The sequence below is a fragment of the Dendropsophus ebraccatus genome, chromosome 1 (genome assembly GCF_027789765.1).
Source record: "Dendropsophus ebraccatus isolate aDenEbr1 chromosome 1, aDenEbr1.pat, whole genome shotgun sequence".
NCBI lineage: Eukaryota > Metazoa > Chordata > Amphibia > Anura > Hylidae > Dendropsophus > Dendropsophus ebraccatus.
In genome coordinates, this window is record NC_091454.1 from 92826154 (window position 1) to 92842353 (window position 16200).

General features: G+C 39.7%; 1 protein-coding gene across 1 annotated transcript in view; it reads left to right on the top strand.

Annotated features, from left to right (window-relative positions):
• Window positions 1-16200, top strand: part of TRHDE (thyrotropin releasing hormone degrading enzyme) — a 469889-nt gene that overhangs the window by 248528 nt on the left and 205161 nt on the right. The window contains exons 4-5 of the mRNA XM_069957471.1: window positions 2929-3083; window positions 11495-11608. Coding sequence (XP_069813572.1) covers window positions 2929-3083; window positions 11495-11608 — 269 coding nt within the window. The remainder of the gene's footprint in view (window positions 1-2928; window positions 3084-11494; window positions 11609-16200) is intronic.

The window sequence follows — 16200 nt, forward strand, 5'->3', positions numbered from 1 at the left end:
ACAAGCTGGAGCTCAACGCGGTAAAGATACGGCCATAGGACATAGCTTGGGCCGCCAAGGCAGATGTCTGGAGGAGGGGGGCGCTGGTACTTGCTGTCATCTGATTAGGTAAGAGGCCCAATCAGATGACAGCATGTGCCAGCGGGCGCAGCGGGACAGATTAGCGCAGTGCTTCCCAACCTTTTCCACCTCGGGGCACCCCTACTAAATGATGTTCTACAAAATAAGAAAACCGTCATACAGTGACTCACCGGTGATGTCTTCTTTGATCTGAGGCGTCACTTTCCCTTTTCCTCTTCATCCGGCCCAGTCCTCCAAGATGATTCCTTCCAGATACGTTTCATCCCCTTAGAACCTGCGAGACAAACAATTTAGGCTCCGCACATTTCTAGCACCTTCCTTCCCTTCCTCCCTCCTGTAGGCTCCCATAGTAACTGCACTGTTTGGTGTAATGTGCAGTAAAGTGAGTAGGAATGTGGGATGCCCCCTGTATGTAGGATTCCCTGCTGTGCCCCCATGAGCTAATAATGCCCCCAGAGGTGCCCCCCATACAATAATAATGCCCCCAGAGGTGCCCTCATGAGCTAATTATGCCCCCAGAGGTGCCCCCATGAACAAATAATGGCCCCAGAGGTGCCCTCATGAGCTAATAATGCCCCCAGAGGTGCCCCCATGGACTAATAATGCCCCCAGAGGTGCCCCCATGAACTAATAATGCCCCCAGAGGTGCCCCCATGAGCTAATAATGCCCCCAGAGGTGCCCCCATTAGCTAATAATGCCCCCAGAGGTGCCCCCATTAGCTAATAATGCCCCCAGAGGTGGCCCACATGAGCTAAAAATGCCCCCAGAGGTGCCCCCATGAACTAATAATGCCCCCAGAGGTGCCCCCATGAACTAATAATGCCCCCAGAGTTGCCCCCTATGAACTAATAACGCCCCCAGAGGTGCCCCCATGAGCTGATAGTGCCCCCAGAGGTGCCCCCATGAACTAATAATGCCCCCAGATGTGCCCCCATGAGCTAATAGTGCCCCCAGAGGTGCCCCCATGAACTAATAATGCCCCCAGAGGTGCCCCCATATACTAATAATGCCCCCAGAGGTGCCCCCATGAGCTAATAATGCCCCCAGAGTTGCCCCCATCAACTAATAATGCCCCCAGAGGTGCCCCCATGAGCTAATAATGCCCCCAGAGGTGCCCCCATGAGCTAATAATGCCCCCAGAGGTGGCCCCCATGAACTAATAACGTCCACAAAGTTGCCCCCATGAACTAATAATGCCCCCAGAGGTGCCCCCATACAATAATAATGCCCCAGAGGTGCCCCCATATACTAATAATGCCCCCAAAGGTGCCCCCATGAGCTAATAATGCCCCCAGAGGTGCCCCCATATACTAATAATGCCCCCAGAGGTGCTCCCATAAAAAATTGATGCCCCCAGAGGTGCCCACATGAGCTAATAGTGCCCCCAGAGGTTCCCCCAAGAACTAATAATGCCCCCAGAGGTGCCCCCAAGAACTAATAATGCCCCCAGAGGTGCCCCCATACAATAATAATGCCCCCAGAGGTGCCCCCATACAATAATAATGCCCCCAGAGGTGCCCCCAAGAACTAATAATGCCCTCAGAGGTGCCCCCATATACTAATAATGCCCCCAGAGGTGCCCCTAAAAAAACAAACATCCTACTCACCTAATCGGCGCTGTGTAGCTGCAGGCAGCAGCTCTCCTCCTCCTCTTCGGGCTCCATCTTGCGAGCCGCAGGGACGGGACTTCCGGCAGACGTGATGACGTCACATCCTCACGCCTGCCGGAGAGGTCACGGCCCGGCCTCCCATAGGCTGCTGGTATGAAGTGCCGGCAGCCTATGGGAGAGAATACAGGAGGAGGACGCTGACAGGTCCTGCTCCTGTATTCTGATCGCTTAAATGTTCCGCCCGCTCACTGTGCGGGCGGAACATCAAAGCGATCTGTGCATCCCGAGAAGCTGCACGGCCGCAGCTTCTCGGGATGCTTAAAGTGACACTGTCACAAGTGGCAAGGGGGGGGCCGTGCGGGCCCCCCTAGCGTAGGGGCCCGGTCGCCATGGTGACCCCGTCGACCCCTATAGCTACGCCACTGAGTAGTCCTAAACTAAAATAATGTACAAACACCTGTCCTTGCACTAAAGGGAGGCAAGGCTGCTAAATAACGTCTGTTATTTTAGACTCAAAATAACGGACGTCATTTTCAACAGAGCTGAAAAAACATTGTGTGAACATAGCCAAACTCTGTCAGGTCTGACATATTACACAGCTAACACAAATAAACAGATTTTTAGTACAGCACAGGTAATAAACTTTATCAACAGCAATATAAGCTACATAACTGCGAAACGAAGGCATTACTAGTGATGGCAGTTATGTCAGCAACAATCTAAAAACAGAAGTGTTCTAGTTATTTTGTCCATTTTAGTTTTTTGTAAAGGCTCCTACAAAGTTACATTTAGTAAACTCTTGTTGTCTGTATAAACATATAAACAGTGATCCTTAGACTAATTAAATCATTATGTTTATTTGAATAATTTACAATACTTATATGTACAGTACTTTTCCTTTCTTTATTATTATTCTTTTGAACAATAAAATGATGGAAATCCATAAGTGCTACCTTGAAATACAGATTTGACTATATCATTAGGCACAGTAAGCCTGTAGATGTCAGTTCTTTTTGCACAGCATGCATGTCAAACATATTTTCTTCATAACACTAATTCTACAAAGTATTTAATAGTGGTGAATTCTGTAGGTCAATAATGTAATATTAAAAAAGCTAGAAAAACGACATGTTCTGCTTCTATCATGGTCATTAGGACAGAGTGCTTTGTTGCCTATGTACATCAATATAGTAAAACTGGCCATGCTAAAACGTGTTTATTTTTTATCTTTTGTAGATTTATTAGCTGTACCAAAACATCCATATGCTGCAATGGAAAACTGGGGATTAAGTGTATTTGTAGAACAAAGAATTCTTCTTGACCAAAGCATTTCATCAATTTCATACTTATTGGATGTCACCATGGTCATTGTGCATGAAATATGTCATCAGGTAAGCAACATCAAATGATGACAATGTCGTAGAATACATTTGTAGGCATAGAATACGTTTGTAGGCATTATTTTTTTAATAATGAATTCTTATTCACAGCTATAAAGCTCTTTATACAAACAATGTACTGCAAATCTTGAACTTATGTGATTCTACCATTACTAGTTATTAATATTAAATTGTTTATTTCTTTTATGAGCTGTGTTGTCATAGCTACAATGTCACATTTTTAATTTCGACCATGAGTTCAGCTGCAAAGGCACCTTTACAGCGTTCCCCTATTTCCAATTCTCTGCACATCCTATTACTATGTAATTCTTATTAAATGAATATGCACATGTTGCTTTGATGCTTAATGCAGGTGATTTTATAGGGTATATGCTGCTCATCTACAGCAGGACATCTTCTGTTTACTAGATACAACCAAATAATAATGGATATTCATCAATTGGAAATAGGGCATAGAGATTATAAGCTAGGTTTTGCAACTAAAAATAGCACTATTAGGCTACATTCCCGCAACAATAATCAAATAACTGTTAGGCTTTTTCATGCGAAAAATGTCAGTCTTTTGGTAATGACGGACGTCATTAATGATCATGATTCGTGATGAGCGAATCACTCGGAAATTTGGTTTGCGAAGTTTGCGAATATTTGTAAATCACATATAAACCTTTTTTTTATTAAAACAGGCAAACTATAGTAGTTACAATAGTGGGGCTATTACAGAGTAGTGATTTTTTCAACAGCTATCATTTTTTTTTAAATGTCAATCAGCCTGTCAATCATTCCGAAATAGACAGTAGTGGACTTTGGCATAATATCAATTTTCTCCCAGGACACTGTGACTTTCTATCATGCACACCTAGCGCCCAGTGACTTGGTATAATGAACAACAGTCACCTAAATACTTGGTATACTGGACAATGGCTTAACTGCTACCACAGAAAACCACTCATAATTTACTCTCATTTTCTCTCTGTCCCTATCTCTCTGCATTTCTCTTTCTGCTGCAGCCTACTCTCCACTATACACAGCCAACTGGCCACCTTCAGGAAGCCAATCACCTTACAAAGAGGGGGAGGTGCTGACATCACAGTGGGGTTTGCAGCTAATTGGACGGGCGCTAGGGATTATGGATGATCCCATTTTCCCGCAAAAAGACAGTACTGTAAGCTAACATGTGCGGTCGCTATTGTTGCTGCCATGCTTAACGAATTTGCAAAGCGAATCTGACGAATTTGCAATTTGATATGAAGCGAATTTAATGCTTGATTCCCTGCAAATCAGAATTCGTCAGATTCGCTTCGCTCATCTCTAATCATGATCATTATTGTCATCCCTCTTTATCAACAGACGAACATTTTTCTCATAAAAAAGACATTTTGGGAACATAGCCTTACAGTTGATTATTGGTAACAAAATGGCAAATCTTCAAACGTATCTTTAAAATATTTTTGAAAACCTACATGGTTTTGTTACATTAAGAGTGGTGACAAGGTAAATATAATGCCCATATTACTGTTATTGGGCTGGGCTATTTGCCAGTAGTAGACACACTGATCCTTCTCCCCTTACTTTTTAACCAGTCACAGCACAAAACAACTCAAACTCCTTCCTGCTGTGCCATCACAGAACTGGAAAAAGTAAACTGGATTTAAAAAAGACTGACACAGTACAATAGTAGACGGCAGGTGGGGGTGGGTTACTGATGGACTGAGTTTATAAAGTTCTATGTGAGCAGAAAGGAAAGAGACAGCAGCAGGATCATTGCAAGGGTATGTATAAAATTAACCTTTACATTTATTTACATTGTACACAGAATGACAACTTTCAGATTTGTTTTGGAATTGGGGATTATTAATGATGTATTACTGGGATGAAAATATCCACTAGGAGTATATAGCATATTGCTCATTGAAGGGCCTGAAATGAATAAAGGAATGCAGACTGCAATCTCAAGTTTGTATACGTCTAGGTAACTACTAAAACATGTACAAAATGTTTTACATGTCAAAGTTATAGATAGCCTTTAAGCTGGATGTTGCAAATGGTTTCTTGTGCTTTTAGGAATACTAATTCCACTGCCCATTAAGATCAGAAGAGTCCATCCTGTATATTTTTTCAGAACCCTTTAAGGTCTTCCCTATGAACACTTTAAAGTATGCTTAACAGCCTGAATCTAAGTAAGTAGATTTTTTTAAGTCCTCTTTTTTAAGTTTAGAAATTACCCTAAAGCTAATATCAAAGTGACGAGAATGAAGGTTAAAGCTAATTTAGAATAAGAAAAGATAATAATAAAGGGTATAGAACTGAAGAGGTAGTAAAACTGTTTTGGCTTGGTGCCCATAACTACTAAAATTCAAGATTTAGCTTATATTAGTTAGTTTATATTATAACTCACTGAGGAAAAAATAATAAATACATTTTTATAGTCATCACCTTAAGGCTATGTTCACACAACGTTTTTTTTTCAGCTCCGTTTAAAATGACGTCCGTCATTTTGAGTCTAAAATAACGGACATCATTTAGCAGCCTGGCTGTTGGTACATTATACTAGTTTGGAGTTACTAATTGGACTTTGGGTGCAGCTTAATTGAAAAGTCAATTGAATTTAATAGTAAAAACGGAGAAAGAAGGGTGACAAAATAAAAACTGTGTGTGAACAACTAATAAAAAACGTCCGCTGTTTGCAAAAGACGTCCGAAAATAATGATTATGTTCATTATTTTGACGTCCACGGTTAAAAACGTCAGTTATCCAACACATTGTGTGCATTAGACGTCTGTCATCCCATTGACTTCAATGCATTGCATTAAAAGCTATAAAAAAAAGATGGGTGATGGCTGAGTCTTCCAGCATGAGAATGACCTAAAACACACAGCCAGGGCAAGGAGTTTTTCTGTAAGTAACAAGGTCCTGGAGTGGCCTAGCCAGTCTCCAGACCTGAACTCAATAGAAAATCTTTGGAGGGAGCTGAAACTCGTTGTTGCAAAGCAACAACCTCAAAACCTGAAAGATCTGGAGAAAATTTTTACAGAGGAGTGGGACAAAGTTCCTGCTGCAGTGTCTGCAAACTTGGTCAAGAACTACAGAAAACATCTGACCTCTATAATTGCAAGCAAAGGTTTCTGTACTAAATATTAAGTTCTGCTTTTCCTGTGTATCAGATGTTTATTTCATGCAATAAAATGGAAAGTAATTATTTAAAAATCATATAATGAGTTTTTTTTTATGATTTTGTTTCTCACAGTTGAAGTGTACCTACAATAAAAATTACAGACCTCTCCATTCTACGTAGGTGGGAAAATTGCAAATCGGCAATGTATCAAATACTTGTTTCCCCCACTACCAGAACACTCTAGTCTTGTAATAAATCATATTACTGTTCTTCTTCTCGTCTGTATCTCATAATGGAGGGGAAAAAATAAGAAAATCATTGATTAATGTCTAAAGGGATTGACACATGGTAATTCAATCACATTCTCATCTTAACATGGGCAATTTATTTCTCCACTAAGCTATTCATTTGTCAAAGTAATCTTTTAAAATAGTTGTCATGAATGTGCCTGTGCCGAACTCCGTGCGCCCCTTGGCTCGTGCTGCGCGCCTGAGATGGCGCTGATATTCAGTGTTATTGTATGTTTGTGCAGTGTCCTGAACCTTGTCTAAACACAGCTCTATTTCCTTCTGTGTTTGTTCAGCCACACCCGCTTTGCCTGAGATACTCCTGGCCACTCCGGAGTTAACTATGATGCTGGTTAGCTAGTCTGATTGACTGTTCTCTCTGCCAGTCAGGTTGCTCTTGCCCCAGGTGTTCGGAGGAGATTAGGGGTCTGGTCCAATCAGCTCCTGCACTGGACCTCTGGTCTTCTATATAGTGTCTGCCAGCCTGCCTCTCACTGCCAGATATTGAGCTTGTCTCAGCCTGCTTCTGCCTCTGTTTAGCTCTGTGTTTATTCTGTCCACTTTGCCTTGTATTCTGACTATCCCTGCTTGCTGCCTGCCCCTGACCATATTGCCTGTTTATTGACCTTGCTTTTTGGATTGTGTTTTTGTACTGCGCTGCCCGATTGTTGTGACCCGGACTGTCGACCATTCTTTATTGCGTTTTGTCTGTCTGTCTTGTCTTTGTGTCCCACCTAGCCAGTGTAGGGACCGCCGCCCAGTTGCTCGCCGCCATCTTAGGGCGGATTGTGGCAAGTAGGTAGAGGACAGTGGGCGGGGCTGAGCTTAGGGCTCACTGTCTTGTATTGTCCTGCTATCCGGTTCCTAACAATAGTATTAACATTTATTCTTTCAATTTCATGTGCAATTATCATATATAATGGTTTACTCTGGTTATATTATTAAAAGTGTATTTCAATCTAATCTATCTATTGTAATACATCTTGTCAAAACACCAGGGAGCAGCACTTAATACTCGGTGTCAAGACACCTAGAGCTGTAAATAGGGTCTACTGCACTTCCTTTAGAGAAATCCTGCCAAACTTTTATCCATAATCAGTGTTAGGCTATGTGCACACAATGTTTTTTTCAGCTCCGTTTAAAATGACGTCCGTTATTTTGAGGCTAAAATAATGGACGTTTCTCGAAGCCTGGCATGCCCTTAGTGCAATGAGGGGTGATTGCACATTATTTTAGTTTGGGGTTACTAATTGGCCTTTGATTGTGGCTTAATTGAAAAATCCATTGAATTTAATAGTAAAAACGGAGAAAGAACAGTGACAAAAGAACTGTGTGTGAACAACTAATAAAAAACGTCCGCTATTTGCAAAAAATGTCCGAAAATCATGTTCATGTTCATTATTTTCACGTCCGCGGTAAAAACATCCGTTTTTCAATGCATTGTGTGTCCGTCTTCCCATTGACTTCAAAATTGCAGCAAAAATTGACCTTTTTTTTTACGTTTTTTTACGTTGTGTGAGCCTTTTTTGGTCCTCTAACAGAAGCTTTTTCAGCTTGAAAAAAGGTTCCATGGGGGAATGGGTAAGGTGTTAAAAAGTGGCCCACTTTTTTTTTGCACTGATGATGGATGAAAGTTTGGCAGGATTTCTCTACAAAAGAAGTGCTGCGGTCTTTTGTTGAAACTAATATGCACGGACCCTAATTACAGCTCTGGGTGTGCTAGCGCCAAGTATTACTGAAGTGTAACCCCCTTGTGTTTTAGAGATATATATAACAATAGATAGATAGATAGATAGATAGATAGATAGATAGATAGATTGATCATATAACCAGAGTAAACCTTTATGCATGACATTTGCCCATTAAATTGAAAAAATAAATGTTAATACTATTTTAACAGATTACTTTGACAAATGTATAGCTCCGTGGGGACATAAATTATCTATGTTAGGATGAGAATGTGATTGAATTACAATGTGTCATTCCCTTTAGACATTAATCAATGCTTCTCTTACTTTTCCCCCCAATTATAGTTTTGTGCTTGAGATACAGCAGAGAAGAGTAGTAATATGATTTATTAGAAGACCACAGTGTTCTGGCCAAGTTTCATATACATGTCAAACTTTGTTTTGGCAGAAATCAGCTTGACATTAACCCACACTCAAAGACTCAAAGAACAGATTTATGTTACTCTATTACGCTTTCTCTATTAAAAATTGATAGGCATCATTCTCGTGTATGCACAGGATGTTCTATTTCAGACAGTATGCAGGAGTTCTCTAAACTTTGGTCAATTATTTTCTATAGTATTTTTTTTTACATAGCACAATTTGTTCTATCTATTCAAAGCCTAATACTATTAAGGGAGGTTGTAAAGAGTTAGGAAGCTCTCTATTCTTAGTAGGTAACAACCATAATCATTGATTTCAAACCTGAAAAAGAATGATACCCTGCTGTGCAATCAGCATGTCTTCCATCTTTTTTCCCCCAGTGGATAGTACTCTTTAAAAAGGAACCATTGCAGATGAATATTCCATTTGTAAATACAAAATACATGAATTTCATTTAAAGCATAGTTAAAAGCCTCTGATATAAGGTTGCTTCTGAGGATTACATTTATTTGCAGCCAACCGACCTAGGGTTGCATATATTTTCTTCCTCTACTTTACTAAATACATGTTTGCTGCTTTAATCAGATAAACTATACAAACCATGTCATACAGCCCTTTAGAACACATTTAAGCTCTGAAGCATAATACAGAGTAATGTTTTTAAACCAATTTAATGGAAAGATAGTTAAAGAAAAAAATAGACCCGTTTATAAGCAGGGTTTATTTTCCATTAAATGGGCAATAAAACATCCCCATCTTATTGTGAGCAGATATGTCTTGAGTGAAAATGCTACAGTGTGGTCATTAACAAAGTATGGCAATGTGTAGTTATTCTCCTGGATTCATATTATATAATCATTTTCATTTAAGACTATTTAAAGTGGACTTGTCATTAAAACTGCATTAGCGTCTTTATAACATGTTACGGAAATGTGCATGTGACTGCTTGATAAGAGTTCAAAGAATTGTTAAAATTGCTTTTTGTTTTATAATACTCTGAAAAGCTTTTTAGTACAAGCAATTTTTCTTTTTAAACTACTAGAGGACTGCTGAATCACTTACCTCTCCTATTGGAAAGCCCATTTAAGCTATCATTAATGCAGAATGGAAATGAGGTAAAAAGCCTAGAGAAACACATTTCTGAGACAAATAACCGATTACCAAAATTATTTGACTAAAATTGTTATCCTAATAGTAAGTATAGACACCACAAACACAGGAGTTTCCCTCCTAGGGACCCCAAGTATTTTTCACTGTCTTATAAATTATTATATAACGAATACAGCCTTTCCCCCAAAAACTTTATATTCAAATTCATTTTACAAAATATGAATGCAGGGGTTATCCCAGGATTAAAAGGATATCGGTATAACTAGCTGACCAGTGAGGCTTTAACTACTGGGACCCCTAATGATTGCACAAATGAAGGTCAACTGTCTCCCAAGTTAATGGAGCAGGGTCAAAAGTCTTCTAATTGAATGGAGCGGTAATGCAGACACCATCCCATTTATTATGGAACTTCAAAACATTGTCAAGAGCTGAACTCAGCTACTGTACCTATGCATTGGGAATAACTTGTAATCTTGGCATTACCCCCTTCATGTCTTTGAGAAATTGGAGAAACAGTAGCATAAATGCCGCATCAACACAGTAAACAGCTGTTATTGGGCTCATCATAAGAGAAGGGCTAGTATTTGACCCAATGTCTAGTGTTTGACCAATACCTATGTACTTACAGTGTCTTTTACTGACTAAGGCTACATTCACACAATGGTCGTGATTAATAGAAAAGTTTATGTTGCACTGCAGTCAGAGGGAATCCCAGCTGGAGTGTATACACATAGTATACACTCCGTCTGGGATCCCTAGCGGCCACAGGAAAAACTGACATGTCAGTTTTGTGTTCTCCGCTATTCATTAAATTGCAACCTCACAACCCAGACAGTGCACACAATGGAAAGTGCAGCTCCGGACGCATTTTCCTTTGTGTACAATGGTGAATTGGGATGCGGGCGCACACAGATGCGCCTGCATCCTAATTCAACAGAAATTAAGTTTATCCTGGCCGGTACTGCAGTACTGGCCAGGATAAACTTAACTGACACCAGCCATTCTGTGACATGGCCAGTTCAGAGAACGGTTGCTGTCTTACTGTGTTTGAACGTGGCCTAAAACTTTTTCACTTAGAATTTAGTATTGTATAATTCACATCTACATGGAATAACCACTGTGAAAGATTTTTTTTCTGCATAGCTTTTTTTCGATTACATATGACTGAACTAGTATTAGCCAATTTAATTTTGATGACATACAGTATCCATGAATGGTTGTATCTGCTCTTAAAGTGTTCATTATTTGTTATATTAGTAAATGTAAATGTCACCAAGGGTGTAAAGACTTCTTTTTAGAGAATATAAAAAAAAAAGGTACAGCAAAGTTAAAAACCATGTCTTTTAGTTAAACATAAGCTAAAGTAAAAATTTTAATGGTACTATACTCCTGTAATGTAATTAATGTCATGCCAGAGGTCCCAGAAAAAGACTGTACAAAAGTTGTCCTAATGTGTGATTCATAGATTATGCCTATTAACCTTCTATTGTGTTTCGCCAAACTGTTTCACAGACATTTAAACATACTTTTATTATATTTTTAACTCGGCCTGAGGATTTTTTGAAGATGGGATAAATTGTTTTCAAATTAAAGAAATCCTATTACTGTGGTAGAGTTAGAATTACAGAAATTAAATTATTATTATTAACCTTGTGTCATTAAATAGGTACTGTGTTCTTCAGCTTATTGAAGTTTACAAGCTATATCTTTAAATGATTGAGATGAATAGACATGGCAGATAAATGATGGCACTATTTATAATGACTTCTGTTTGTCTTACAGTGGTTTGGAGACCTAGTAACCCCTGTATGGTGGGAAGATGTATGGCTCAAAGAAGGCCTGGCTCACTATTTTGAGTTTGTTGGCACAGACTACCTCTATCCTGGCTGGAACATGGTATGGCTTAAATAGGAATTGAAACAAATATTTATAGCTAGATTTTTTAATAGTATTGTGTTTCTCATCTTACCCACACACAGCATTGTGTCCTAGTGAACTGCATGCAGCTCCTTCTAATGGCTGTGTTTGGTTACACATCAGCTGGATGCTCCACTTTCTGCTCTGTATTCCACTTTCTGCAGGAAGTGGTGTATTCTTTTCAGTCCAGAGAGCAGGAGAGGTTTTCTTTGGGGATTTGTTACTGCTCTAGACAGTTCCTGACAGGGCCAGAGGTGACATTAGACAGCACTGTGTCAGACTGGAAAGAATGCATCACTTCCTGCATGACATACAGCAGATGATAAGTACTGGAAGACTTTTGGAGTGCCATAGTTTAATATGGGTTGAGGGACCATGTCCACTGAGCACCCGACTTGAGGCTGGGGAGGGTCCACCCACCCCCAGTGTGACAAACCCCTTCCCCTCTTTGACGTGGATCTTTCAGAATCAATGACCTGCATTACAGAGGGCAATAGAGATCATCATACTCAGGGCAGGTAGACCCGCCTCCGGTGCTTCAGACCAGGCAGATGTCGGGAATAGACAGCAAGGGAACAAGACAGCAGTTCAAAAAAGGACGGCAGCACCAACATCCCTGCACCGGTTTATTCATTCGGGGTAGATCACTAATTGGCTGACTCCTGGGAGACGCCGGGAGCCCCCAAAACAAGCAGAAGCAGGGACCAGTACAGTATGTTCCCGGGTCGCGGGGTTAATGGCGCTGAATTCGACATGCTCGCAGCGGGATGAGAATTCTGCATGTCAGCCCTATGAAGTGAATGGGCAAGTATCCGCAGCTGATTTTGCTATGAATGTGCAGTGAGAAATCCACTGTGGATATGTTACGTGTGAAGCTACCCTAAGAACGCAAGCATAGACTGTGAGACATTATTAATAAAGTTTCATGTAAGTAGTGTGACCACAACTGGGTCCATGCACCATGTGTATAAGGCATAGACTGTACCACTTCATGCTGTGCTCTGTTTCTGCATAAGAGTATATCCTGCTGTTAAAGTATTCTCCACTGCTGTGGTTAAAAGTGTCCATTCCCTGGCTGCAGGAGCCTGCCTTGTCTAGTGGCATCTCACTGAGCATTCTGCATATGTGGTCATATGGATGATTGCTCTCTAATTTCTGGGTACTAAGGCTTCTATAAGGTATGAAATAGACCAAACGTTCCTCCAACACATTTCAGAGAATTCTGCTCTTATTCCTACAGGAGTGCCTTGCTTATCTTGCGCAACTCTCTTTAAAGTTTTGGTGGGATCCATATATGTAATCAGAGCAAAAAACAGACACCAGCTGGATTGTGTATACTTTATTTTTCAGCTTCCTGAATATTTCAGTATTCAGCTTCCATCCTTCCAATATCCTTTCAATCACATGTTACATTGTTTCTGTTTGTATCCGGATATAATTATAGTACTGAATAAAATACACTTTGTTTTCATCTTATTGTCTGTCTTGAATCCTGGTTATATAACCACAGGGTGATTTACATGTAGTTTTAAAACATATTCCCTTTATTTTATCAAGGATATTCTAAAGTGTGTTCTAAATAATTTACTTCTATCCTGATTATATAAGCCTTATTACAATACCTACTTTATAATGATATGGAACACACACTGTAGTATATCCTTTGTATAATGTAGGTAGCAAGTTCAAATAAATGAATATATATATCATTTCCCTATGGTTATAATCCTGAATTCAAGGCCATCAATAGAATAAATACAATACATGTTTTACTCAGGACTATAACTGTATCCAGATATAAACAGAAACAATATTATGTGATTAAAAGACACTGGAGGGGTGAAAGCTAAATATACTGAAAAAAGCACAGAAACTGAAAACTGAAGTATGCACAATTCAACTGAGCAGAGGTTACACCAGCTGATGTCTATTTCCTTCCCTGATTACACATGGATCTCTATTAAACTAGTTAGATGCCACTGACTGGGCAAGCTTCTGCAGCAAGCAGACACTTCTAACCACAGCAGCAGGGAACAAGTGCACAACCTTCAAGAACTGAGACAGCTAAAGGCTATGTTCACACAATGTCAAAAATAGAAAAAAAGGCGCCCGTTTTTTCTATTTAAAAAACGTCTGTTATTGCCGCGAATTAACTGACTGTAATGGCAATGCATTGAAGTCAATGGAAAGATGGACGTCCAATGCACACAATGTATTCAATAACGGACGTTTTTACTGTGGACGTCAAAATAATGAACATGAACATTATTTTCAAACGTCTTTTGCAAACAGCGTCTGTTCTTTATTAGTTGTTCTCACACAGTTTTTCTTTTGTCACCGTTCTTTCTCTGTTTTTACTATTAAATTCAATGGACACACTCAAAGGACAATTAGTAACCCCAAACTAGAATAATGTACCAGCAGCCGTTTCTGCATTTTAAACTGAGTTGAAAAAACATTGTGTGAACATAGCCAAAATTTGTGCCAATTATTCTCTGACTGAGATGGAAGAGCATCAAGGCCAGTGATTGGCTAAGCAGGCTGTCATTCTCGAGACAGGAGTGACAGAATTCTCAGCCAATCACTGACCACAGCGCTGTCCTATGTCAGTCAGTCAGTAATTGACTGAGCGGTTTGTCACTCCCGAGACAAGATAACCCTTTTGGAAAAAAACTACCTGATTATGTTATCCCTAATTACTTTCATAGCTATATTAAAAATGATCTTTGAGAAACCTGGTCTCAAGTTAATCCATTTAAGATAAAGGGGTTGGCGGTAAAATTTAATTACGCCATCTCCACCAAAGTTATCTGTTAGTGGAGTGGAAGACCCCCCCCATACACTTTATACTGCAAGCAGGTGTAGATTTAGTACAAAGGGCGCAGGTTCGGGTGCCCGGCCGGATTCACTAAGAGGTGTGCTTCTATAAGTGAATGCTGCTGGAGAAAAGGGGGCGAGGCCTAATATAAGACTGACGTAATTGTACACCGGTCTTCATAAATGCCCGTCTGAATGTCTTATAAAGTGAATATGCTTGCCACAATCAAATAGGAGGCAGCAACTCCCTTACCAACCCTCCCCTTATAGCCAGGCGACCCTTTTTAAGAGTTACTTTTACAATTTGTAGCATCAGCTACAACACCCACCTCACTTGAATGGGAGCTGAGCTGCAATTACACATCACTACCCCAATACAATAAAAAAACTCAATATATTGTGTAGTGCAGCAGTGAACAATTTTTACCCCCCACCCCCACCCCCAAACCTAGGTACATCTTATCATCAGGTGCATCTTATAAAACAAAAAATACCGTAACTATCACATGGTTGTCATACAGGAAAAGCTGACTGCAAAGCATTATAGGCAAGCCTTCTGGGCTGCTACCTAAGGTTCCCTCCTTGGTTGAACTTGATGAGCATGTGTCTTTTTTCAACCATACTATGTAACTATGTGATCCTTCTTATTCCTTCCTGTGAAATAATGCCTGCAGTTTTGTTATTTACCTTAAACGAATGACAAAAACTTTAGATTTGCCGATATTCAAACATTTCATGTATTTCAGAAAGAAACTGCTTTACAGTAAAATGATCCGGTCATCCCTAGTGATAAGCTAACAAAATCTGATATTATCAACTTTATCCAATGTCTAAAAAGAGATTACTCTTCAATACAATTTTAGAACACCTTTCATGATCTCTTGTTCGAAAGCTGTAAATTGTATTTGACGACAGGAAGAATAATCACTGGCGGATTGTCTTTCTAGTCTTCGTATGTTACTATATTTGTACAATGTATTCTTCTGTATCTCTTTAGCTGCCTCTCTGTCTTTTTAATACGGCAAATTATTCTACTTTTATGCCTTGCTGAATTGTTTACTTAAAAAGTGAAGTGTTTCATTACATACTGCATCAACACACATAAAAAAGTCAAATGTTTCTTTTTCATGTTCATTAAAAAACAAATTGGTTTTACCTGTTTGAGAAATGTCAGCCATTTCTGGCAAAGACCCCAACGATGACAGGAGAAAATTAAAATGCGATGAGTTTTGTACGGGAGATCTCTTTGCCTTAATGGTGAAAGAATGTTTCCAGGTCTTCAGCATCATTAGTCTAAAATGACAAACACCAGCTGTTTGCACGTTCCTCTTCCTCTCCAGAGGAAACATCATGAATAACATAATCTGGAAGAGATAATACACATTTATTTTCATCAAAATTAACATTGCCATAATACTCGCAGACAAAGTGCCCTTAACTTCTCCTATTATGCCACTTACTGTACAGTACGATTTTACTCATCAACAAGTGAAAAGCTGGTTTAGCTTTGAACTCATACAGGTTGTAACAGTCTTGCATCCTCACTTTTCAATCAAACACTGCCCATTATTGTGCATACTATATTATTGTAGCATTGTTTCAATTTTATATGTTATATTCTAATTTCGAGGTGTTTCCCTTTTATCAGTGGTATTTAACCCTTTCATATACAGTATCATGATGCAGATTTATGTCATAGCTGGCAACTTGTTTTCCCTGGCATTACCGTTTTCTCGCCAATGCTGATGTAAAAA